This window comes from Fusarium solani, assembly GCF_023522795.1.
Source record: "Fusarium solani strain SB1 chromosome Unknown bctg00000000, whole genome shotgun sequence".
Classification (NCBI taxonomy): Eukaryota; Fungi; Ascomycota; class Sordariomycetes; order Hypocreales; family Nectriaceae; genus Fusarium; species Fusarium solani.
In genome coordinates this window covers 3,072,718-3,098,112 of record NW_027072157.1, presented here as the reverse complement: position 1 = coordinate 3,098,112, position 25,395 = coordinate 3,072,718, and the positions used below count along the sequence as shown (strand labels likewise).

At 53.7% G+C, this 25,395-nt stretch overlaps 7 protein-coding genes across 7 annotated transcripts; 5 read left to right on the top strand and 2 right to left on the bottom strand.

Annotated features, from left to right (window-relative positions):
* Positions 1 to 1,684: 1,684 nt before the first annotated feature.
* MRS44_000986 (uncharacterized protein) lies at positions 1,685 to 5,156 on the top strand (the record flags this gene model as incomplete). Its single annotated transcript, XM_046275037.2, has 5 exons — positions 1,685 to 1,922; positions 1,986 to 2,681; positions 2,731 to 2,873; positions 2,923 to 3,469; positions 3,523 to 5,156. 5 exons carry the CDS (start codon positions 1,685 to 1,687, stop codon positions 5,154 to 5,156), a joined length of 3,258 nt encoding a protein of 1,085 aa, XP_046138880.2.
* A 428-nt stretch (positions 5,157 to 5,584) lies between these two features.
* Positions 5,585 to 6,658, top strand: MRS44_000985 (uncharacterized protein; the record flags this gene model as incomplete). Its single annotated transcript, XM_046267576.2, has 1 exon — positions 5,585 to 6,658. The coding sequence occupies one exon, from the start codon at positions 5,585 to 5,587 to the stop codon at positions 6,656 to 6,658; it is 1,074 nt and encodes a 357-aa protein (XP_046138879.2).
* Positions 6,659 to 12,295: 5,637 nt separating this feature from the next.
* MRS44_000984 (uncharacterized protein) lies at positions 12,296 to 15,212 on the top strand (the record flags this gene model as incomplete). Its single annotated transcript, XM_046267575.2, has 2 exons — positions 12,296 to 13,061; positions 13,120 to 15,212. The coding sequence occupies 2 exons, from the start codon at positions 12,296 to 12,298 to the stop codon at positions 15,210 to 15,212; spliced, it is 2,859 nt and encodes a 952-aa protein (XP_046138878.1).
* A 2,752-nt stretch (positions 15,213 to 17,964) lies between these two features.
* MRS44_000983 (uncharacterized protein) lies at positions 17,965 to 19,799 on the top strand (the record flags this gene model as incomplete). Its single annotated transcript, XM_065624270.1, has 2 exons — positions 17,965 to 18,077; positions 18,122 to 19,799. The coding sequence occupies 2 exons, from the start codon at positions 17,965 to 17,967 to the stop codon at positions 19,797 to 19,799; spliced, it is 1,791 nt and encodes a 596-aa protein (XP_065479967.1).
* An 848-nt stretch (positions 19,800 to 20,647) lies between these two features.
* MRS44_000982 (uncharacterized protein) lies at positions 20,648 to 22,135 on the top strand (the record flags this gene model as incomplete). Its single annotated transcript, XM_046279321.2, has 1 exon — positions 20,648 to 22,135. One exon carries the CDS (start codon positions 20,648 to 20,650, stop codon positions 22,133 to 22,135), a length of 1,488 nt encoding a protein of 495 aa, XP_046138876.1.
* Positions 22,136 to 22,485: 350 nt separating this feature from the next.
* On the bottom strand, positions 22,486 to 23,589 carry MRS44_000981 (uncharacterized protein; the record flags this gene model as incomplete). The annotated part of the gene is made up of 1 exon (XM_046283848.2): positions 22,486 to 23,589. One exon carries the CDS (start codon positions 23,587 to 23,589, stop codon positions 22,486 to 22,488), a length of 1,104 nt encoding a protein of 367 aa, XP_046138875.2.
* A 519-nt stretch (positions 23,590 to 24,108) lies between these two features.
* Positions 24,109 to 25,047, bottom strand: MRS44_000980 (uncharacterized protein; the record flags this gene model as incomplete). Its single annotated transcript, XM_046275036.2, has 1 exon — positions 24,109 to 25,047. One exon carries the CDS (start codon positions 25,045 to 25,047, stop codon positions 24,109 to 24,111), a length of 939 nt encoding a protein of 312 aa, XP_046138874.1.
* Positions 25,048 to 25,395: the final 348 nt, after the last annotated feature.

Below are 25,395 nucleotides of genomic sequence, written 5' to 3'. Positions count from 1 at the left end.
CTCGTCTCTTGCTCGGGTTGCATTGGAGATTCACAAGCCACAGTATGGGGTAAATATGCCACCAAAGCGAGCCACATTTTTAACCTCCTCACATTGAATGTGTGAGGAATCACAAGATGGATGGTTTCCAGCAACGATAGCCCTCTACAAAGGAATGATATTCCCAAGGCAAGATGTTCTTGTGGAGAACATGGCCTTCCCCTCAAAGTAAAACTAAACGCAAGGCAGTGGAGTTGACTTTGTTGAGAGATCCCGCTGCTAAGTTAGCATGAGGGGTCGCATCACAGTGGGCGAGGGAGTTGACGAAACTGACTGCTTGATGGACGCAATCCATATTCCAGACCCTAGAAGCCAGTGTTTCGATAACGAATGGAAATGTCTCAAGAATACACGTTGCGACTGATGCTGCTTATCTGTGACGAATCACAGGTTTCAATGCGACTGAAACTGGCTAGATGGTGCAACTGCTACTGTGCAACTGGATAGGCCAAGCATCACGACTTAAACGTCAATGTCAGGCAATCAATTCATAGTGTGATGTGTATTGTGTGAACATGGCATCAAGACGCAGGTAGCTTGCGTCATATGCCGTGTGAAGAATGAAGCCAGGAGAGGCAACTGTTAGGCTAGTGATAGAGGTGCACAAGATGTTGCCATTGGGCAAAGGTGCTTGAACAAGAGTCTGGCCTCTCTGAGCAATGGATGTTTCTGGCTCAATTGGGCACAGGAATCCCACAACGGGCCGCTCGTCAAGCGAAATGAAACGCGTCTGCATTCTGGTTACCCCCGGTAGAAGGGCAATGGTTTAGTGCCTGTTGACGCCCGTCGTGAGGTCTCGGTATCATGTCTGCTTGGATTGTGGGAACCAGGTTGACCCGCCATCGCCATGGTCAACTCTCCCCTCGGCCGACCGAGTGACATTTTGGAGATTGACTCTATTCCTTTTCCTTTACATATCCCGTCTCAATTCTCGCCCACGCAACGCAACACAGCGCAATGTCCGAGCGAACCTCTACGCTAAAAGTCACAGGTTCGGCCCGCCCGGCCAAACTGGGCGGCCGTTGGGACGTGATGGCTGCGTTCTCCTTGGGCCGTGGCGGCTGTTAGTGGGTTTCTCGGTCTCCCCAGGCGGGTCTATGCACGAGAAGAGGCTGCTGTGCATGTCAATCATGTCGCATGGTTGTAAGCCAAGGATCCATCCAGAGAAGAACTACTGCTTCAGTTGAGTCTAGTGCCGTCGGGTCAGTAGCACGAGGGAGGCGAGTTTCTAGACCCAGCAATGGATGGAACCCAGTCCACAGCCTGTTGGTCAGGAGATGGTGCCTCTTTCACCTGTACAGTAAATAACCCGTCGTCCGTCTTGTGCGTGCGGGCGCTCGACGGACTTGAACTCTGATAGTGCCATCCATGATACGACCCACCTGGGATCCTTCCCGTCATTGAATTTCGTCACTCGATTCCCCACGAAATTCTCGCCATCCCATCCCATCCTATCCCAGTTTCTTGTGAGCACTTGGCTCGGAATGCTTCCATGATCTTTTCTCAATCGTGTCTGAGCCTCCCTTTTCGGCCTTGAAGAGTTTTTTTTCGTTGTTATTTTTTGCTCTCATTGCTCCTCTGTGCTCATGCAACATCACCCGCAGCTAGCTCTTTAGCTGCATCCCAAGCCGGCTGGGAGCAAATCATGTCGTCGCCGCTGGGCTTCACTCCGTGGCGGAGGAGGGCTCTGAGCTCGACCTCGCAGCGCGATCAGGACCAGGCGCAATTGCGAGGCGGCGAGCCCTCGAGCCCTCCTCATCCTCATCACGGCCACAGCGCTCACCTCCCAATTGCGACTCCGAGACCGTCCTCGATAAATTCTGTTCCTGGTCATAGAGAGCCCATCAGATCCTTCATCCATGGATCCGTGCGAGACAGCTTGGGTAAGTGCGCCAAAGCTCCAGAGAACCTTGTCCGATCTTGAAACTGATGTTTCTCCACTGCAGTCCCGATCGACAGTATCCAGAATGCCCGAACCGTTCGCGAAGACACTGCAGAGCTTGCGACGTACTTGCTCTCCGACCCAAAGACTCTGCAGAGCCCGGCCTTTCTCCAGCGGGCAAGGTTTTCCCACCAGGAGGCTGTAGAGTCCGAGACCGGCGATGATGCGTCCACTCTCGACAACGTGCGCTCCTCGCAGACCATCGTCGAAGTCTCGGAACCTCCGTCGCCAGAGGGCGAAGATGCCGACACGGAGGCGCATGCCGGGCCGTCGGTGCTAGCGAACCTACTCAAGAGGTCCCTTCCGCAGTCGGTCGTCCACGATCAACAGGGCGCCGACAATGGCGACGAAAACGAAGACGGCAACCAGGCGCAGGAAGGAGAGTCACGAATTGATCACCCAATGGACGATGCCACGGAGCAAACACCTCTGCTCACACGCATCATGTCGGGTGGTCGGCGATCCTACATGTCGGATCTCGAGGGCCAAAAGGCTCCAACGAAGCGGCCATGGATCACCAACCTCGTAGGAGTCGGCCACAAGATGGAAGAGAGAATGACCCATAGCGTTGCCGTCGCTGTCAACCCGAGTAGATGGGATCACCGCGCGCTCTGGAACTCGGTGATAGTCAACCCTGCCTCATGCTTACCTGCTGTCGCCGTTGGGCTTCTTCTTAACATCTTGGACGCTCTATCTTATGGTAAGTTTCGGTGGCATTGAAGCTGCCAGGCAGTAACTAACGGGACCAGGCATGATTCTTTTCCCTCTAGGAAAGCCAATCTTCTCTCATCTTGGTTCAGCGGGCATCTCAGTCTTCTACGTCAGCACCATTGTTTCGCAGATTGCCTTTTCATCCGGGAGTATTTTCAAGGGCGCGGTTGGCTCTGAGCTAGTCAGTGCCTTCATCTTGACTTTCCAATTCAATAGCTAACATTGATCAGATCGAAGTGGTGCCCTTCTTCCATAACATGGCTGCAAAGATCACCGAAGTTGTTGGGGAAGACAACCCCGATGCCGTGATCGCCACGACTATTGTGTCATTCTCGGTCAGCGCCATGTTGACCGGTCTCGTCTTCTATCTCATGGGCCGATTCAAGGTCGGTTACATGGTGGGCTTCATTCCCAGACATATCTTGATTGGCTGTATCGGCGGTGTCGGCTGGTTCTTGATCGCAACTGGCTTTGAAGTCTCGGCGCGTCTCGATGGCAGTCTTCAGTATAACCTCGACACACTCAAGCAGCTCACAGACCCTGCAACTGTACCATTATGGGTGACTCCCCTTGTCTTGGCCATTATTTTGTTTTATGGACAGTCCAAGATCACGTCCAAGTTCTTTCTGCCATTGTTTATTCTGGCGATTCCCCTCATTTTCTACTTTTTTGTATTTGCGCTCGATGCATTGGACGTGGATGACTTACGTAGCCATGGCTGGATATTCCAAGGTCCTCCTTCTGGCGAGCCTTGGTGGTATTTCTATACCCTGTACAGTGAGTGACACTCCTTGGATCCTTGACAATCGTTTTGCTAATTATGGTCGCAGAGTTCAAACTCATTCGATGGGACGCTGTTGCGGAATGTATTCCCGCCATGCTTGCCCTCACATTCTTCGGCATCCTCCATGTTCCAATCAACGTTCCTGCTTTGGCTCTCAACTGCGGAGAGGATCATGCCGACCTCGATAAGGAGCTGAGACTTCACGGCTACTCCAACTTTCTCTCTGGGTGCTTTGGTAGCATCCAGAACTACTTGGTGTATGCAAACACCGTCTTCTTTATGCGATCAGGCGGAAACAGTCGTCTGGCTGGCTACATGCTGGCAGCTGCGACATTCGGTGTTATGGTCATCGGGCCATCTCTCATCGGCTTCATTCCTGTCATGATGGTGGGTACTTTGATCTACGATCTCGGATTTGAGCTGCTTCTCGAGGCTCTCTGGCTTCCCCGCAAGAAGCTCAAGTTGGCCGAGTATCTAACTGTTGTGGTGATTGTCCTGGTCATGGGCATTCACGACTTTGTTGTGGGCATTGGAGTTGGCATCTTGTTGGCGTTTGTGTCGCTCGTTCTGCAGACTTCGCGGGTGTCTGCTATTCGTGGGGACTATTCCGGCGACATTGTTACTTCAACTGTGAGACGCAACCCCTCGCAGCATCACTATCTGCACGAAGTAGGAAAGCAGATCTACATTGTTAAGCTCACAGGCTATCTCTTCTTCGGAACCATCGTCAGTGTGGAGGAGAAGATTCGAGGCCTATTGGAGGACAGCACGTTTGCTAAGCAGCCGATCAAGTTCTTGATTTTGGACATGTGGCACGTCACTGGGTTGGACTACTCTGCGGGCGAGGCCTTCAACACCATTAGCCGTCTGCTCGACAACAAGGACGTCATTCTCGTCCTTAGTGGTGTTGATGCTGAGAGCCAGCTTGGTCGCAACCTGAGGGCCGTTGGACTCGGGAGTGATGGTATTGAGGTCCTGATGCTGCCCAACCTAAACTCTGCCCTGGAGAGTTGCGAGAACGAACTCCTCAAGACCCTCTATGCCAGACAGGAGGAGCTCAACTCCCTGAAGCGCATATCAGCCCAGAACCTGGATGTGCCCGCGGCCAAGACGTCGGGCTTGTCATCTTTCGATCCGCCTTTCAACTCACCACGACGCAACCATCTTGCTGAAGCCGCCCGCGATGCTTTGAGTAGTCTTGAGGTCCAGCGTCCTACCAAGTGGCAGGGTTTCAAGGAACCTCTTCGTCTCATGCTTCAGATCTTCCAGGGGCTGAGCGATAAGAATGAGGACTTTTGGTTCCCTGCGACGACTTACTTTACACGACGAGAGTTCCCTGCGGGCACCGTCCTATTCCGACGGGGAGAGGAAGCTAACGGATTCTATATGGTGGAACGAGGTATCGTCCGTGCCGAATACGACCTTCCGCAGGGCTGGCTGTGTGAGAGCATCGTGGCTGGAACGACGCTCGGGGAATTGCCCTTCTTTTCAGAGACTGACCGAACGGCCACGGCGGTCGTGGAGCGAGATTGCGTGGTTTGGCTGATGGATAGGGACAACTGGGCCAAGATCCAGAAGCAAGAGCCAGATGTTGGACGGGAGCTGCTGAGGATATCACTCAAGCTCACCAGTGAGAGGATGACTGCCATCACCTCGTATATCTTGACGACGGCGGGCTAGGCCGCATGTTGAACCATAAAATTACCAATCAATATTAGTTTTTGGAAATATGACACTTCATGTTGAGGGTTGACTGGAATGTTGGAGTTGATGACCACCGAGGAACTAGGTTAGTCAGCAGCTAGGTTGAAACAACCACATCTAGGGTAAATCCACTTCCTAAGATATCTTCGCAGGCAGCAATCTTCATACATCTTCTACCATCATCCTGCCTTGATGATTCGATAATCGTATCGCATGTCGGCCTGCTGGTGTTGTCGGGTTATTGCTACGTACACGCTCAAGTGTTGACGAGAAACTCGAGGGTTTGGTGTCTCCACTGGTTTGCCACCTCGAAGGGCGTGCAACGACATGTCAAACTTGGAGTTGCAAAACTGAGATACTCGGAACAGACAACTCTCTATCAACGATTATCGCCACATGCAAACATGCCGCAAACTATAAGATCCATCCTCGGCAAGTCAGGACGAGTTACAAAGTCGTTCAGGCCACCTGCAACCCGCAAGCCATCATCGCCTTCGCCCCGTGGGCCGGCACGAAAGGCAAAGGACAAAGATGTCGAACTGTTTCAGGACAAGCTCGACGATATGGGCCTGGCGAAACTGTTAGAGGAGGACCTCACCCTCCGAGATGTCGTACAGGCCATGCGCTACATCCGCTCCCACATGTTCAGCCCAGTTCCTTCAACAGGGTTCAACTCGACAAGAACGGCGGAAGTGCTCAACTACCGCGCTACGACGGCGCCCCTCGTCACAGTAGGACATCTCAACGCAGTGCTTCGCTCACCTGGCAAGGTAGAGAGGGAACTGGCAGAGCTGACGTTAAAGGGCGTCGTGCGCAAAGTCAGAGTTGAGAGGCGCGGCGGGATGGGCGAGGCGTTGATCGAGATGGCTGATCTTGAAGACATGTTGCAAAGAGCAAAGCTGAGCGAAGATACGAGAAACAAGTTTAGAGTGTTCCTGAAGGAGAACACAACCACGCAGACCTTGCCACATGGCGTCTTGGATAGCAAGCAGGCGGACGAGCTTGTCAGGGCGGGATTCCTCACAAGCTCTACACCCTCTGCACCCGAGGGAACTCTCGACATGCGGCCAGAGGACCGCACGACGCTTACTTCCATCCACCACGTTTCACGCTTCGCCTCGGGTACCGTCTCAGCCGTGGGAGGCCGCAACGCCATCCATCTCGCCGGAGGAGGCGGCGGCTCCCCGGCGCTCACTCACTCGTCCACATCGCGATCCGACCTTCGTCTCGCCATACCGGGCCACGGTCGACACCTCAAGTTGGCGTCAGCCGCCGTGGAATGGGTACGAGATGCCATGGGACGGACACGCTGGGGCGAGGCCCCGGAGAGCTGGCTTAAGGAGCGGTTCGAGGGCGGAGGCCTATACGGACCGCGGTGGAAGGAGTTTTGGGGTGTTGAGTGGACGTGGGTGCTAGGGGAGGCTGTTGGGCTGGGAGTTGTCGAGGTGTTTGAGACGGGCAGCGTGGGGAGGGGGTGAGAGCCTTGGGGGGATAGAGTGAGAGGGCATCTACGTATTCTACGGGCAAGTTACTTTGGGCGTTTCTTGGATGGGCATGTGGTCTGGCGTTATTCACGGGAAAGGCAAACACGGCAGTTGAGTTCAGTTGAGATGAAACTGCTCGAAATGTACAGATACAGAGACATCATGCATAGATTGCCAAGCTTGAATCGACTTATGTTCGGACAAGACCGAGAGCCTCCATTCATGCGGCAGAGTTGAAGGCCTCATAAGCGAAATGGTGGACTCGACGAGACAATCTCACTGCAAGTGCATTCTCCATGCCGAGGAACACCGTCTGAAACTCGTAAGAGAGGAAGCTCGGAGGAGTCCCCGATACGTACGAATTTAATCTCCCGGATGAACACAAGACTCAGGCCGGTTGCAGCTCGAGAGTGATGCTGCTGGCTGGAGTCTAGATGCGAAAAAATATGGATATTGAGAGGCAAAACTCCACGTGCAACCGACAAGACGAGTTGACTCGGATATTGGAATGCTTGCAGAGATCGAGTTCCGTTTTCAATGAGCTTGAGCAACTCCTCGACGGGGGGGATCCTACAGCGAGGTGGAACTCTGGCCGGGGCTGGTGGCCTCGTCTTTGCTTTTGGCTCTCGCCAAGGTTTCGATTCCCTTGTGCGGACGGACAAGGGATATCCTGTTCCGTTCAACGGTTGGATTGATGTAACCCCTCCCCCTGTCGAGAGGAATGTCTAGGCTCAGAGGAGGAAGGGGGAGGGAGGCAACCATGAGTTGCACGGGTGCGAACTACTGTATGTGCATGGTATCAATGTGCTTGTTGTGCGCACATACATGACACGAGAGAAGCAACATGATATTAATGCCGAACTCAAGAAGCACGGCCTCGATATCGAGCTTTTGGGCCTCGCACATGTGACAACCCTATACAACTGATCGGACACGGAATGTCTTGGCGAGCGTTGCCAGCCCGTTGCGCACGTTTCGAATTCCTCTCGAGTTTTCCTATGGGCTGCCTTTTGCCATGTGGAAACGATTCGAGGCAAGGGCTGTCGCGCCTGGGGCGGCTCAGGCATACACACAGAGTCAGAGAGCCAGGCCGTTGCGTGGGAAAAGAAAGAAAGGGGGGAGGGGCAAAAGCAATGTCGGCAATGCGATGTCGATCTCGGGGGAGGAACATGACCCTTGCTGAGGTTGTGATGCTGTGCAACCCCTCCAATGGACTGGTATGTCCCTCTGGCTTGCCCTGTCTCTTGACATCAACTCGTCGCGAAAGAGCGAATCAGCGGGCATAGTCGACAGGGCGCCCGGTTTTCTCGGTCGTCAGCTCGCTCAGGCTGCATATCCCAACCACTGGGGAGCGCCTTCAGGACATAGACACTAATGCGCGGTTAGTAGTGGGCGAGGTGACGACGCCACGTGCTGCTGAGGTTCGTGATAGGCGGGAATGGTGTTCAGCGACCAAGATGAGCAGAGAGCCAACTCGAGAGGGATTCGAGGACGCAACAACAGGGGAGACGGCAGTAGTTTACTGATAGTGCAAATGTTCAAGCAAGTGAGCGTCGCTATCACACCGAGGAAGCATGACGAAGCTGTTACCCCTGTAAGTAGACAAAGCCTTCAAGGTGAAGCGGGCTGATAGTGTACCCGAGACGGCGGAAGCTGTCTCTGATGAACCATGTCAACCAGGGCAAGAGAAGAGGCGAGTTTTTCTCCTGGCGATGAGCAACGAGATCTGGTCGCCTCATCCCACACAGCTGGAGCTGGGCTGGCATGCAATGCCGAAGCTATCGATGGGATATTACTAGTTTTCCCTCGCCTGCCAGATCCTTTTCGCCGAGGCTCTGGCATCGGTGTCGGGTGGTTCGAAGGCCATCTCTTTTTCTTCATGGCTGGGTTGCCGGGTCCTGGTAAAAGGGGGCACGGACAAGGGGTCCCCCCCCTCTCAGGCTTTTTGACAACTCGCGATGCCCATTGACGAACCGTGCTAGCAGCCAAGCCCTGGGGGGCTGCTGAAATTGCATCCACAGCAAGGCTAGGACTCGAGCCAATGGTGGACGACGAGGCGGCGGGTTGAGAGACGACCAGTTGGTTCACTGTGATCATGGGGGCCCTAGATGAGACAAGCCATGGGGCTCTTTTGCGATGTCTCAATGAGTAATCGAGGACGACGTTCTCCGTTGGCTCGGAGTTTCAAGGTCATTACGATCGTGCGTTGCATCGTGGCTTCAGCCCGTCTCTGTCTGTCGGCTCGTGCTCTGTCCAGTTCATGATGCTGACGGTGGAGTATAGACAGTTCTGTCTGTGCCTGCTTGTGCATCGGGCCGCTCTGGTCATGGTTCGGCAGACGCACGCACAGTCGCCTCGCTTATAACGCGTCCAGTACAGTTCTTCTGTGCTCCATTAAAGGCGTGCTATCGCCGTCTCCGCAAGTCCGGGGGCGTCGATAGCATGTGGCCAGGCGTTGCATGCCAAGTGAGTGTGCAAATCTTTTTGAGGAGGGGCATGCAGGTACGGATTGGATCTGCATCCATGGCACAAACATGCAATGTCGACTAATAATGAACGCATCATGGACAAGTCTGTGACACGGCTTGAAGATGCTGATATGTTGTTGCATGGGATTGCATGAAAGCCATGAGGAAGCAACATTGAGCTGCAACATCATCTCGACTGCAGATGAGAGGCAAGTCTCTACTGCAAAGTCTGCACAGGCGAGCCTCGTGGCGTGTGATGTGATGAATGATTGTTGGACCAGACGAGGGCTCCATCGACAAGGAACAAAAAGGGGCGTCCATCAGGGCAGGGCCGAGGCGAGGCTAGCCTAGCCGTATCGGGACCAGGTGGGCGTTGGCACGGGAGCAGATGCGCGAGAAACGCAGCTGTGTGAGACATGTCAGCTTTTCCTTTTTCTATTTTATTCCCAATGTTCTGCCATTACTGGTTGAATTATTGATTGGGATGCAACTGCAAGAGGGAGCGAGGGCTGGCTTGGCAGGGCTAACAGAGAAAGAGGGCTTGGAATTCTCGGAGACGAGAGCTGTTCTCGGAAGAAAGGGGGGGTCAACTCGTATCGTATCACTCACTAACTGACGCATTGCAGAATGAGATGAAAGAGGCGTACGTACTGGTTGAGAAAGAGAAAAGAGAGCAAGGTGATGGAGGCGTCTGGTCTCGAACCACAACGTTGCTTGAAACGGACCATTCTCGGACATGGCTTTCCTCCACCACGTTTGAGGTTTCTCTCTATGCCGGGAACTAAGGTACGCAGCCTTATTAGTTCAATAGTTGACATGAGGATGGACGGACCGACCGAGTGCTACTGTACAACGGGATCGATCTTGACGCAACCAGGACGGACGAACTTGTGGAGAGATGGAGGTTAGGTTGCCCGGCCGAGAGTCAGACTGTCATCCATCTCATCGAGCAGCTTCCCGTCTTCTGGCAGCTTATCTGACGGGTATTATTGCAGTAGCATTGCAAGCGAGAGCGTTGGATAACTTGGGTCCATGTAGTGCAATTGGATGGCTTTCTTTTTGGCATGCTTCGCTTTCACAAGAGTCTCGATCCCTGAACCCTTCCTTCCTTGGATTCCAAATTTATTTGTTTTTTTCTGCCCCCCTCCACTCTTTCCTTTCTTTGGCTGCCCGCGCCCCCCACCCCACCTTCCCAGAGGACGACCGGGGAAGAAAGATGCCTTCAGGCTCGCTGAGTGGTCCCGGCCTGGACCCCTGTAGACGACCCCGGGCGGCTTTGGCCGTGGCCCCCCCCCGGAGGCTGGGTCGACCTCTTTTGCCCAATGTAACCCGAGAATATGAACGGCTTGCATATCGTAATTACCGGCCCTGTAAAGTACAACCTCGCGCCTTGTGATGCCGCTGTTCGGCGTGTTTCGTCTTCGCGTTATAGTTTAATGGTACTTTGATGTTCACCGTACAGGCCTGCAGGCGACTGGTACCTCTTCTAGCGGCCTCTCTTCCAGCTAAAACGCTAGTGCTGTACGCACTGTAACCGGCGCCGTCCTCTGGTGCTGCAGTACCGATACCTGGAAGGTCAGGTCGGGCCTCTCTGCTCAGGTGCTTTCCATGAGAGCCGTTTTCAGAGTTACCTAAACCAGGCTCGTTAGCACGTAACAAACACGCTTTCGAATTCAACACTCTCACATTCGACTTTTGATTCCATTCATCTCTTGTTTCACCATACTTTCGTTTTCAATCTCATTCCCTCATTTCTCACTCCTTTCGTCGCTCCTTCTTCCCAGTCTTCCTTCCTGCGACCCGTTTAGACCCGCGACGTCACGCCACTCACGCCAGAAGCCCACATCCAATCCATCCATTTGTGCTGTGTTGTGCTTCTGCACTGCGCTGCCACGGGTCTTGCACGCGTGTGGGACTGCATCCCAGTTGTCCCAGCCCTTCCTTTCCCTCCAGACTCGCCTCGACAGGCTCTCATTCTTTTCCTCCCCACTTCATCAACACCAAGAGCAGGGCAGAAAGCGGCACTCTTTGCGGTAATCTCAGCTGGACTGTGTCATACATACCTAGAGCCATCACTCGTCATCTCATTTTGCCCCCAGCTGCTAGCATCGACGCCAGCATCCAGGCGACCTCGGCTCCATCTCTCTGGCTTCAGCCCGGTCCAGCCTAGCCATCAAACCTGACCCAGCGCTTACCATTGTGCAACACGCGGGCAATACATTACAACACTACAGCGCACCTGTAAGATCGATCACGCACCATCGGCCGCCAGTACACCAGCCATCCAGCCAGCCAGGTCCTGATCTTGATCCGTGTTTTCTTGTCCCGGTCTTGTTAGTCGACCCCGAGACGCCAGAAGGACCCGGCATCGTCACTGTGCCCCAGTCTACAAAAAAGAGACGAACAAGGTCACTTACCATCATCCGCAGCATCCACCCACGCTAGTCTAGCTCCCAACCTGGACTTGGGACCTTGCTCTCTCGTGGTGGTCTTTGCTTTTTACGAAGGGGGGAAGGGTTCACTTCCTCATCTCCTGTTGTGTCGCTCACTTGGACGAGGGCACCTGGAACGCTCCTCAACGTCGCCGCACCCCCTTTCAACTACATCCCTCTTTGGACGCTGGGAATTCCTTCCCTCGACATACTCGACGGCTCAGTACGTTGCTGGTTAACTTTCTTTCAATCTTGCTTCCATTCTGTTCAGCCTGCATCCTTTTTGTTGCCTTCTCACTAGGAACCTGCCTCCTGTCGCTATCATACGCTAGTCCCGTCGACTGCCCCAAAGTCACTGACCACCAGACCCCAGGTCAATCCATCCAGCCTCCGCGAGAGAAACACCCTCCCGAGTCCGCCCCGTCTACCCGCGTTCCAGCGATTTATTCCTCCCTTGATCGGCTGCAAACAAGTCCACCCTTGCGCAGGACGTCGTCGAAGCATTATCGAATTTTCTCTGTCCCTTGCGAATCGAGCGCCCTCCGCGATCGAGACTGACGTTGAATCCAATCGAGCTATCATTCGACCTGTCGTCATCGTCCGAGGGAGTTCATGGACCAACCGACCTTTTGAACGGATAACCAGACTTTCGACCGGGCTACTAGCCCTGAGCTTGCGAGTCCTTCACTCTCTTGACTTTTTTCCCACTTGATTTCATCACACACGCTGCCATGACGACTACGCTGCCGCGGCCATCGCGGCCTTCGGTCGGGCCACCGAACATGGCCTTGCCCGCTCTGCCCGTGAGCAAGACGCGCAAGAGCACCGGAAATATCCCCTCATCATCGACCTCAAGCAAGTCAGCACCTGGTACTCCCAGATCAGGACTCCGGACACCCTCAACTCTGAGCCTCGCTCCTCCCAGTCCATCACCCGCACTCCCGCAGTCTAAGCTTGCTGCTGGTGTAAACGGCGCGGGAAAGACTATCCGAAAGAGCGTTAGCATTAACTCATTCCCACAACCACCCAGAGGTGATACTCGTGTGCCGCCTAGCCCGCGAGCACCCGTCGACAAGAACCGAACATCCAGGAAACCTTCCAAGGCCAACAAGGACTCGATGTATAGCACATTTAGCTCGAGCACCCCCAGCTTCCTCAACGGCAGCGCCGATGGAAAATCCATCACTAGCGTGCGCATGTCTGATGGTCTGATCAGTGTTTCTTCTCCACCCCAGAGCAGGAGTTCTTCGGCGCAAGACTCATACTCAACATCGGCTACGACATATGATGATCCCGTAGAAGGCTCGAGCCAGAAGCCCGATGCCACTGCTGATAAGCGAGCGTCGAAGCATGATGGAAAGGGCAACGTTGTGGTGAGCGTCCGAGTCCGACCGGATGCAAATGGTAACAATGGGAGTCCGGACGGCGAATGGATGGTTGATGGGCGCAAGTCGCTTATTTCATTCAGAGGAAAAGATGGCGGGGATCATTTCTATGGTATGTGAATTCCTGAGGGTGGCTGGCGGCGAGTATCACTAACCTCCCTTTACTTTAGACAACGTTTTTACGACTCACGATAACAACTCCCGAGTATACGATCACATCGCAAAACGGCTAGTCCGACGAGTTATGGAGGGCTATCATGGTACTGTCTTTGCCTACGGTATGACCGGCACTGGCAAGACATTTTCGATGCAAGGAACTGCCTCATCACCAGGCGTGATCCCCCTCGCCATCACTGATATTTTCTCTTACATCCGAGAAACACCCTCGCGAGAGTTTTTGCTGCGAGTCAGCTACCTTGAGATTTACAACGAAAAGATTCATGACTTGCTGAGCATGCCCACAGCTGGCGGTATCGGTGGCGGCACACAGCAAGATGAGATCAAGCTCCGCGAGGATAGCAAGCGTGGTGTCTATGCTACTCCCCTGAAGGAGGAGATTGTGCAGAGTCCCACCCAGCTTCTACGTGTCATTGCCCGGGGTGACCAAGCTCGGAGGACAGCCAGTACGCAGTTCAACGCTCGCAGTTCGCGAAGTCACGCCGTCGTTCAAATTGTGGTCGAGAGCCGAGAACGCATGCCAGGTGCCAGCTCAGCTGGGGAGAGCAAGCGATCTGGCCTTCTTCCCGGTGGTGTCCGCGTGTCAACACTGAGCTTGATTGATCTTGCTGGTTCTGAAAAGGCCGCCGAATCAAAAGAGCGGAGACAAGAGGGTGCTCACATCAACAAGAGTTTGCTCACCCTAGGAACCGTCATCTCGAAGCTTTCAGAGTTGAAAGAGAAGGAGAGCAAGGGTGGAGACAAGGAAGGAAAGCATCTTCCTTACCGTGATAGCAAACTTACTCGACTCTTGCAAGGAGCTTTGTCCGGAAACTCACTCGTTAGTATCCTATGCACCATCCAGATCGGTGCTGGAAACAGCGCCGTGCTAGCCAATAACCACACCCTGGAGACGATCAACACCCTCAAGTTTGCCTCGAGAGCCAAGAATAACATTGTCAGCCACGCAAAGAGAGCCGAGGAAGCCCTCGGAGCTGGCGGTGAAGGAGGCGCGAGGGTGTTGCTTGAGCGCTACCGGATGGAGATTCTGGAACTAAGACAGCAACTGGATTCTCAGGCCAAGAAGAAGAAGAAGGAGGAGTCGGAAGAGGATAAGATCCAGAACGAGGTGGAGGAGAAGGCGCGGGAAGCTGAGGCTGCAGAACGACACGAGGAACAAATTCTCGAGATGCAGCTTGCCCGAACAGCACTCAAGGAGCGAATCGATCACCTGAACCGACTCATCCTCAGCTCCAAATCGATCGGTGTCAACTCGAACGGATCTATCAGCTCTCTTGGACAATATGCTCGCTTCTCCCAGATCTCACTACCGGCATCGATCCGCTCATCGGTCGCTACGTCTGTGGGCGGTAAGTCGCTCCTGGAGCGAACATCATCGATGACCTCAGCATCATCCACCATTGGACGTCGGTCTAGTGGCGGCCAGAGAATTGGAGACGAGATGGGCGAGGTCGATGATGATAGTGCCGGGGAGTTTGGAGACGGCACAGCTTCTTTGACAGCGCAGAACCGTGCCCTCCAGGCAGATCTTATGGACAAGAACCGGTATATCGCGACACTGGAGAAGAGACTCCTCCAGGCCCGTCGTACAAGCTCCAGCCGAGCGTCGGTGGGTTTCGCTGCGCCGAACAAGGGCATCATGGTCGGAGAGGACCATAGCGTGTCCGCAGCACTCCGAGAGAAGGACAACGAGATTGCCGATTTGCGAGCAAGACTGGACGATAAGGACAGGATGCTGGCTGCATTGAGGAGTGCAGCTCGATCCCGGGACACGGCTGAGGCGACAGTTGAACCTCGATCACCGCCTCCACAACAAGAATCGCATCCTCAGACGCCAACTGAGACGAAGCCAGCAGAGTGCGAGAAGAAGCGAAGCCGAGGGGTTGATGAGATGAACAATCTTCTTGATGAGATGCTCCAAGATCGAGTCGAGTCTGGAGAAGTCGTCCGGGGCAAGCGAGGAAGTTTGCGTCTGGCCAGCGGTCCGAAGATGGACTCGCTAGCAGAACCCAGCATGGAGCCGCTACGACGAACACCGACACCAAGCCCGATCGAGGAGCCCAAGGCTGTGCCGGCAGAGGTATAGAAGGGGACGTAGAGAGACAAGTGGTATTTTTCTTGATTCGAGAGCGATGGGAGTGTTTTGAACAGAACAGAACAGAGTGAAAAGGCGTTTCACACCGGCGTTAAGGAGGCGGGATACTATTCTCAGGGGAAAAGGGATTTTGTTTGCGTTATACCCGATTTTACTTTCGTTTGTCATAGGCAAGGAAACACGGGAATGGCCAGGTCTAGGAGGACTTGATTGTTTCTTTGGCAATGTGGGCGCCTGTGTTGTTCATTTCCGGGACTCGGGGAGGTACATCTCGCATTGTGTTACGTGAGTTAATTTATTGCGACCAGGAAGCGAAGCAGGCGGCCAGATGTCTATACTGTGACATGATTTTCCTTGGTTGAATTTTGTTTGGTGCTTAACGCAGAGAGGCGTTGTCTGTACTACTACTACATGATGGACGGCGGAAGGCAACTTGGTGGCGGAAATCAACGGGCAACGGTTGAGTTGCTGTGGCGAGATAATGACGGGGAATGAGAGAAGATAAACTCGAAAGGACAAGAATGATAGAAATTCCTGATGCAAGTGCTTGTTTGTTTGTGTGCAGAGCAAAGTGAGTGAGGCTTGGATTGTCATGGATGTCACGATGGTTCGGAGACCAAGGTTTTGGCTCGCTTGGTTTCACCAGGCCCATGTCGGTGAATGCAAACAACCATCTCTTGAAGAGGCAGTGGGTGGGTGTTGAAACCCGGAGGAGGGATTAGAGCACGATGATGGGCTGACATGGATGATGCTGGAACGGGAGATGGCTGATGCGGAGAGTATCTGTAGCATGAACTGGGACGCAGATGGCGAGACAGTCGGGCACGGAAAAGGTTGGCACATGGTTTATGCAAGGAAGCGAGTCGTGTTTGCTGGGACAAGGACGAAACACGGGAGGTGGGAGGTAGGGTAGAAGATGTGTAATTGGGTGGGTATTGTTACAGGGAGTACGGATGTGTTGTTGGAGATAGTTTCTACTTCATGATGGCCGTTGTCACTGATAAACACCATTTGAGAACCTCAAATAGGCTATCGGACAGAGTTGAGATGAAGGAGAGCTTCAAGCCGTCAACAGTGTCGTTGAAATTGGGGGAGCGCCGTTGGATGGACCAAGAGTAGGACGCCCGCTGATTGGCCCAGACCGTTGAGAATTGCCCAATGTGAAACAGGTCTAGAAATTAGCGAAAGTTGAAAGTCCCCCCGCCAAGATTAGCCAGGAGCTGTACCTTGCAGAAGCGCGGGACCGGGGTCAGCGAGAGTTGTCGTCGTCGAGGACGAAGGTTCGAGGTGATGTGAGCCCATGACAACTCAGAGATATGAAGAGTGGAGGGGAGGTCTGTTTCGGTTGCCGCTGACAAAGTTACATTCGCGCTGGTGTTTGCCATTGGGTTAGTGGGCAAACTTGATGATCGACGGCATCCCGGTCGAATGTCTGTCTGTAACAGTCGGTGACGTTTGATTGCCGGGAAAACGCAACATGCAGTGTCTCCCGATCACGGTCTGGCGTCGATGCTGTGACGGCGGAAGAAACATCTCTTTCTTGGTCAAGTCTGTGCGCCGAGCTGTACACGATAGCCATCCGCCCCCTGCGCAATCAACCTGCGACGGCTACTCCCTTTTGGTGTTGCTGATCGACTGCTGTCCCTCAGCGCGAGCTCGTTCACGGGTCTAGCCTTGATTACTTGGTGATATGGCCTGAGGAGCGGAGTGCATGTATAGATTAGTTGGAGGTCATTTGGCGTGTCGGATGCTCGAGGATTGAGGCTAACGGTGACATGCCCATGTAAGAGTTGGATCGCGCCTCTTGACGCGACTAAGCCATTCAAAGGAGGAGGCATTGTCACGCCTTGTCTGCGGCGTCAGGTAACATAGGTAGCATGATGACGGCTCACGCGTTAGCTTTATTGATAATCCATGGATCTGAGTGAGGTCACTTTGGGCTAGAGCATCTCGAAGCAGACCATGCCTCGGAGGTTCCTTCCCATCCGGGATGCTCCCTGCCAGCCCCATCTTGGGACGGACTCGCCAGATTTCTTCCTTCCACTCTTGACCAACATCCAATATCCATACCCATACGCGTTGGGGACTCGAGACCTTTTCTCTCTTCCTTTCTCTTCTTACCTGCTTTTGGCTTCATTTCTCTCATGCGCGGCCTGGAGGCTTGACGTCTTCATTTCACAATAACCGCCCTTTTTGATCTGCTTCTTCATACGCTCCTTCCAACCCTCGTCCTATTTCTCCGTCGCCTACTCGGTGATATTTTCTGGACCGCCCTTTTTCTACCCAACAAAACGAACGACTCGTGTGTGTCCTACTGGACGCTTCTGCTTCTCGCCTCTTGTAGCAAACAAACCGCTGGATGGGCTTGCGAAACGAATTGATGACCCGATCCCGTTCATGACGACGACTCCCGCCGTATCCGACCTTCTATCTTCCATTGTCTGAGCACCGGCGCGGACGGCATTAAGCTCCCGTCTTTCTCCATTATCAGCAACTCGACCCGTGCTTGCTCCGGTTGCACCAACGGCTTGAAGCCCGCATCGGCAACCCCAATTCTTTCTTGTCACTCCTTTACAGTCAGAGATCTCCCTTCGAGAACGACCTGGTTTGCCGTCTCTGGAATCCTGACCTTCATATCTTACAACCTCTCTGAGCTTTCCCCGATCTTCGATCTTCGACTCCCATTCAACCGTCCAAACTTGATTGTTTGGTTCACTTACACTCATTTAAAAACGAATTCATCATGTCGGCACCGAGTCAATCCAAGATGCTGGTTGTGCCGCCGGCGCTGAACCTGCGCCGAGCTGGCTCTTACAACGCTCAGGATCGTGGACCTCTTTTTTCTACCACTTCAAGGTTCAGTTTCAACCACCTTCTCTTCTCTCCGCCCCCTTCGCCAGCTCTTCCTGCGCTGGTGCCTCGACCCCGAAGAGGACCTCAAGTCAGATCCTGGTTACTCGGCCGAGCCGAGTGTTTCGACGACTCTTCCTCCTCGGAGCGCTGCTTTCGATTATCTATGTCATGGGACTGGCCTTCCAGAACCCTGATGTCATTCCCGCCGCCGTCTGGCCTTACTTTGGCCAGGAGGAGTTTGAGATGGTTGGACAATACGATCTGCCCGACTTCCCGACTCCTATCCTCATCAGTGACAACAAGGGCCGCTCTAAGTGGACTATTTCTATTCCTCCAAAGCATGATTTCCCCCTGACCATGGAACAATACGCCGAGATGGGTAGCCAGTGCCGAGAGGTGTCTTCGCGAGCCCGAGACCTCCACCGTAAGGCTCCTATCACCGAGCAGGAGATCGTGAACTATGATGCCCGAGATGATTATTTTGTCGACATTTACGAGGCTGAGAGGTCCGGTCTGCTGCCACCCGGCAAGGGAATGCGGACTAGGGGCAAGGGCAAGTTCGTTGGGTTGGATAAGAAGCACATGAAGTATAAGCCTGTTTGCGAGAGCTCCATGACTTTTGTACTTGAGACTTCCGATGCCGGCCTTGGGAACACGCTCATGATGCTGTGGACTTTCTACGGACTCGCCAAGCAGCAAGGCCGAGACTTTTTCATCGTCGACTCCCGCTGGGCTTATGGTCCCTACACTGAGATCTTTGACGCCCCTCCTGTTCCCGATTGCCGACCGCCTCCACGACACCACATGGTTCCTTGCCCCTTCCAGGCCCGTCACTTGGTCGTCTCGGCGGCTACAGCAAGGGAAGTCTTCCCCGCGCTGTTGGCTAAGCACCACCGTATCGCCGGCACCGACAACCCCGTCAAGGACCTCTTCCAACTGGCACGCACTGGATTCGAGGATCTTTTCTCGCTGAGCGAGGATGACCAGGCTTATGTTGATAACCGTATAGTTGGTCTTCAGGCCAAGGCCAAGATGGGAGACACACTCACCACTCGTGCGCCCATTGTTGGCCTTCACATTCGCCATGGTGACCAGCATCCGCTCGAATTTCAGTATCGCGACAACTACATCCCAGCCGAAGTTTTCCTCAAGCAGGTGGAACAGTTTGTGGACGAACACTACAACGCATCCGAACTCGAGGATCCCAAGCAGCGTCACTACATCACCCTGCTCGCTTCGGACGACCCAACAGTGCGGGAAGAGCCCCAGTTTTCAAACGTCATCCTCTCCCAGGACCGAATCCGCCTGGCCTCGAAGGGAGCCATCGACCAGGCGCATGGCAGCTCGGAGCTGCTCCACAACTTTGTTGAAAAGACGTTTGGCTGGGAGGGCGGGTTCTTTGCCGCCATGTTCTGGAACCTGGGTGTTGACAGCAAGAACAATGCTGCCGAAGCCCCCGCTGGAGTCAACGTTCAGGGTGTGAACGAAGAAGCCAGACACATGGCGCCACCATCAGAGGAAACGCTGAGATTGCGAAGCCTCATTGGGCGTGCGTATATGATGGACCTTGCTGTGCTATCCGAGTCCAGCGACAAGATTGTGTGCGCAGTGAGTGCCATGGGATGCCGCCTGCTAGCCGTCATGATGGGATGGGAAGACGGCATGGAGAAAGGTGGTTGGAAGAACGTGGATGGATCGTATGGGTGGACTGGCATTGACTGGTGATGACAGTCACGCAGACATTGGAGAAGGGTTCGACAATCCCTTCTCGTCCATCGTTGAGTTCATAATCCACCATCATTTTTCATGAGGCGAGGCATTGGGTGGCGTTGGTCGGCGTTGATTCTGGAAAGCAGCATGATACCGATCTTTTCTCTTTTTATTCTTTTACTTTTTGAAAAAAGCACTTGAACATGTTGGACAAGAGTCCTCTAGAAGCAGATATTCTAAATTTCAAACCATTACCCTCTTTTCAGTTGATGAGCCTCGTCGTTGCTTCATGTAAGTTGTGAGCTAGGCTGGTGCAAGTAGCACTCTTTCTCAACATATTAGCTCCGAACGTATTCAACCATTTGCTAGAAAAATGAGTAATTGATATTGAATTTTGAATACAGGTGAATTTCCAGCTAATATTCCTATGCAAGCACTTGGGAAACTGCATGCATGTGTTTGCTACCTATTTATGAACGAAATTCACATTCAATTGTTCAGGCACTAGAGCGGATAAAAGCGGGTCCAAGCCACTCAACTCTGCGCTCATCATCATTGTTCCGCGCAGGAGTAGGCGCGGCTCGACTTTGGACTCGCCCCAATCTACAAACTCCAATCGTGCTTCATTCACATGAGCTCCAACATTGATACATTGATCACGGCATTTGGCCACTCTCTCAGCATCGCCTCGCCTTGCTGAGGCCTTTCGCTTTCATTCCACTTCTGACGCGATCGAGACACCACCGACCGAATCGCGATAGCTCTTCGACATATCCACCTTGCTCTGCGCCGAGCAGAGAAGCTCATCACAGCCAGCCTCGTTCACGATCCCTCCACGAGCCTAGAGCTCCCCAGTCGCCGCCATGTCTGGCTCAGCACCCGGTTCCGATGCTGCGCCTGCAGCGCCCCCGAAGCCACGCCTCAAGATCAACGTGAGCCGGTCCTCATCCTTCGTCGAGGCCAAGACCAAGAAGACCCCCTCCGCCGCAGCGACTCCCACAGAGGGCGGCGGCCCCCGCAAGGTCAAGCTCAAGATTGGCAAGTCGCAGCCGACGACGCCCGCGGAGCCCCCGCCGCCAAAGACAAAGGCCGGCAGGCAGACCAAGCCGACCCAGAAGCTCGTGGAGAGCAAGAAGCGCGCCCACGACGAGCTGGACGACGATCTCTCCCTCGCTGCCTCGTCCCAACAGCACCTGGCAACAAAGATCAAGCTCAAGGCGTCAAAGTCGGGCGTCACGCCCACGCTGGTCGTGAAACCAAAGGGGCGCGCCCCCGTACACCCGCCCGGCGACGGCTACGATTCAGAAGCTAGCGATCGCGAGAAGGACCCTTCGATCGAGGAGCAGTTTGTCCTGAGGATGCCGCCTGGAGAACACTGCGAATATGTGCGACAGTGCATGGAAAATGGAAAGATGGGCGTCGCGCGTGCCCAGGGAGGAGCCGACGTCCAGCTCAAATTCTTCGAGGAGGACACGCGGCGCGCCGTCATGACAGTCAAGGGCCAACCCTTTGCCGCCGTCATGGTCGATCTACCTACTATTACCGAGGCCATGAAGACATGGGATCGCAAGTCGTTCCTCAAGTCGGCCGACATTTGCCAGATGCTCCTCGTTTTCCAAAAGGTCTCTAATGAAGCCGAAGCCAGGCAGGTGCCTTTACCATCAATGATTGACCAGCACTTCCGATGGCCGCACGGTCTAACACCACCTATGCACGACTGTGTGAACCGAAGATTCGCAAAGACCATCAGCCGTAAAGAGATCGAGGACAAGGAGGCAGAGGTCGAGCGCCTGCTGGCCGAGGACGCCAAGGCAGGTTCAACGCGATGGGAGTGGGTCGACGAGAGGCAGCAGGAGGAGGACGAGTACGGAGCGGAAGAGGACGCCGAAGGCGAGATGGACGACGGCATGGACTACTTCCAGAGTCAGGACGTGTTTGGCGAGGACAACGATCTCGAGGCCGACCTCGAGGCTGCCTTTGCCGACGACTTGTTCGCCGAGACCCCCGCAACCGGCATGGATGCGCCCACGCCTCTCACGACGACACAGGTCAATACCCCGGCGGCCATCCAGGAGAGCATCGAGGCAGACGAGTCTGAAGAGGTCTCTGATGATGACGACGATGACGACGACGACGAGGACCTGGATGATGATGCCCGTGCCCAGCGCGATGAAGAGCAGGGAGTCAAGGATATTATCAATGACCTCAAGAAGCAGCTGGCCAACAAGCAGGCTGAGCTGGCTCGCACCCAGAACAAGATCCTACGTACTCGTATCGAGCAGACCATCAAGCAGCTCAAGTCGGAGATTGAGCTCAAGAATTCCTCCATTGGCATCGAGACCGATGACTAGATGGAGAACAAGCATCATGGAAGGCGGACTTATACAGGCTACGCATTTTACCCGTGGCATATTGTCATACCGGGAAACAGGCTACACGATTGGAGAATGGCGTACGGTGTCACCCAAGGTTTGGGAAAAAGGATGCTTGATTATCGACTTAGAAATACCACTTTCAATTCCATCAACATTAATACGTATTCCCACCTCATGGTCCTAGAACAATATCTCGCCCATCTCCATCAGACCTGTCCGAAATTCCTTGTTACCTGTTCTTCTACCGCCATTCTTCTTGACTCTTTGGAAAAGATGCTCATTTTCATCGCCAGGTCTCATCAACCCCTCGCACGAACAAATCTGCTTCACATCTGCGCCAACAACTGCACAGTTCGGTGTCTGTTGGTGACCAATACCTCCGTCGCTGCGTCAATCACATCCCGCCAAGCCACGCTGTGGCAGAGCTCCGTGAGATCATGAGGACGCCATGGCTCGCCAGTTTCCCTCTTGATAGCCTGGAAAGCTCGTTTCTGGATCGCCCGTTGAAGCACCTTGGCAATGCCAGGGTCGCGTCGCCCTTGCTTCATAAGATAGTTGGCAATGAACTCGGGGTCTGAACACTTGGTCACTTTGTGCTCTCGGTTCCAGCGTTTGGTCGAGTTGATGGTCTCAGTAATTCGGTACTCATGATCCGAGAGGGTAAGCTCTGGATCAAAGTTAGCAACCGGCAACGGTACTTTGGCAGATTGGAGATACTTTCGTTGTTGTCGATTGAGGACGACGACATCCAACCTTTCTCGACGCATCGCACGAGTCTCCATTCTCGGGTTTGACTGCCGGGCTGGCAGAGTCTGAGTCGCAGAGGGAGGGGAGGGGGCAGAGGGGGCAGAGGGGGCAGAGGGCACAAGAGCATCTGGCGTTTGGTTGCTGCCCAGCATCTCCTTGATCTTCTCAAATAGGTTTCGATCCCTTAGGGCGAATTGTCGATTTTGATCCCTCAGAGCATCGAGTTGCGCTCTGATATCATCCAGCTCCGCCTTCCATTCCGCAACTTCTTGAAGTATCTCTTGCTGCAGCTTGGCAATATCAGCCCGGGTCACGGGGGGTTTGTCGCCATATTGAGCCAAGTGTACCTTGACAGCTTCAACCTCTCGCATATATTTTGCCAGGGTAGCCTCATTCTCGCGTCTGAAATCTTGATCGTCGGCAGTCTTGATGGCGAGGCGCTGGATATTACGCTCAAGGCGCAGGGCATGTGTGTTGAGGTTACGAAGGTTGAGCTCAAAGGTCATGCTACACAGAGCTTGGGCCTTGGCCTCTAACTTGTTGGTTGATCTGGTTGTCTGGTTTACGGGGTTCGCGGATAGTGGTAATGAGGATAAGAGGGGGTAGCGATACTGGGACTGGCTTGGTTCAGGGGAGACAGGAAGCTGCACCATGGGGTCGGAGCGGCGACGATAGAGGTCCATCTTGGAGGCGAGGTCCTGCTATGTGAGGAGACTGTCAATGCCAAGGATGTTGTGATGGTTGTCAATGTGTTGGATGAAGCAGGTTGGGTGGATTCAAGTGAGATGCATGAGGGGAGGAGAACCCAATGTGATGGTGGATGAAGAAGGTAAGTTTTAATGAGGCTTGGGGAACAGGAGCAAGCTATTTATCTACAGCCGGTGATAGAGGAAAGAGGCATCCAGCTACCTGCCCGTGGCAAGAGGTGAATGGGCGTGGGAGAGGAAGGAGCTCATGAAATCCACTTACACTGTTGAGGGAAGGCACCCTGCAGACGACACATCACCATCAAGCGTCTTGACAAAATGGATGTCTTTCTCGCTGGTTGGTATGAAAGACCCAGAGAGTCTCAACATGGATGCAGACGTAGGAATAGACGTACAATTAGCTACAAGATATTCACATAGTTGATATTCTGCATTTAGCTCCAGAACTCGTACACGTAGGCTCGCACTATCACTGCATCCCCTCGCAGCTTTCTGCTACTCCAAGTCTCCAATAACTTGAGCATCTTTTCCCTTCTTCCTCTCCTTTGCAATCCATCGCAGAAACATGCCCACGTCCTTCGCAATCTGTCCCGCCAAGCCCAACTTCTGCAGCCACATGGGCACCAGACCCCTCGCATCAGACGCCGTCCCCATCACCCACTCTATCCTCCCATCTGCCAGCTCCCTCACCCTCTCAATACTCGTATACGCTGCTGGTACTGTACTCTTATGGGAAGATTCATCAGTCTCATCGCCCGCCTGCATGGCGATCTGGACTACAAGAAATTCCCTCTGACCCTTTAGCGAGGTTGTGGCCTGCAGGACGGGAAAGACGCGACGAGTGAGAGGGCCTGGGAGCTGATGAACCGCCTCTTCGCGACGAAGCGTCCAGTCGGTCCATGTCGTGCCCTCGACTTCGACCTCTATCCCTTTACAATCCCACTCCTGCAGCCGTGACGAGCTCAAGACACTCGGTGTAAAGGCCGTTTCCGCCTCTGCATGCTCCTCTTTGAAACACCTCAAAAACTCGTCCCAATCCGCAGTCCCCTCTTCCTTCTTCCCAACGTGAGTGCTCCGACGCAATGCCCAAGTTTCTGACTGAATGTTGCCTGGCTTGATACCTAGCGATGAATGGGTCTGGGCCAGTACATCGAGAGTTTCCGAGTCGACAGTGCGCTCAAAGAGATGCACAGGAGCCGTAGATCCGTCAAATGTCTTTACTGACTTGTGCTTCCATAGCTCGGTAGGACTGCGTAGCTCTGTGGTATGATCTGCGGCTGGACCTTCGGATGGTACGGAACTGATGAAGGGGAGAGCCTCGAGGAGGATTGAAGCTAGAAGGACCTTGAGCTCCTCAGTATTGGCTCCTGAAGGTGGGAGTTTGGACGGATGGATGCCCCAAAGGCGAACAAGAGGACCATATGACTCGCTCATGGTGTCTTCGAGAGATAGGCTCGCCCCGAATCAAGGGACTATAGGCAAGTTGAAGATGACCTTTGTCGGGATGAAAGAAATTGAAATCTTGATAAGCTGATTAGTACTGAGAATGTATCTGGGATGAAGCCACAAGAGTAGAAGCAAGATCTGCTGAGAATGCGTGAGAATGTCTCTGGCAAGGTATGAAACCGTCAACGGCCATCAACTTGCCCCTAGTAATCGTCATTGATGGAGGCTCTCGTCTCAGTGGGGGCTAGCTCACATTTCCAAGGCAAGCTCATCCAAGACACACATCTCATTCCAAAAACAACCGGCAACATGAAAAACAATAAGCAACTCAAAAAT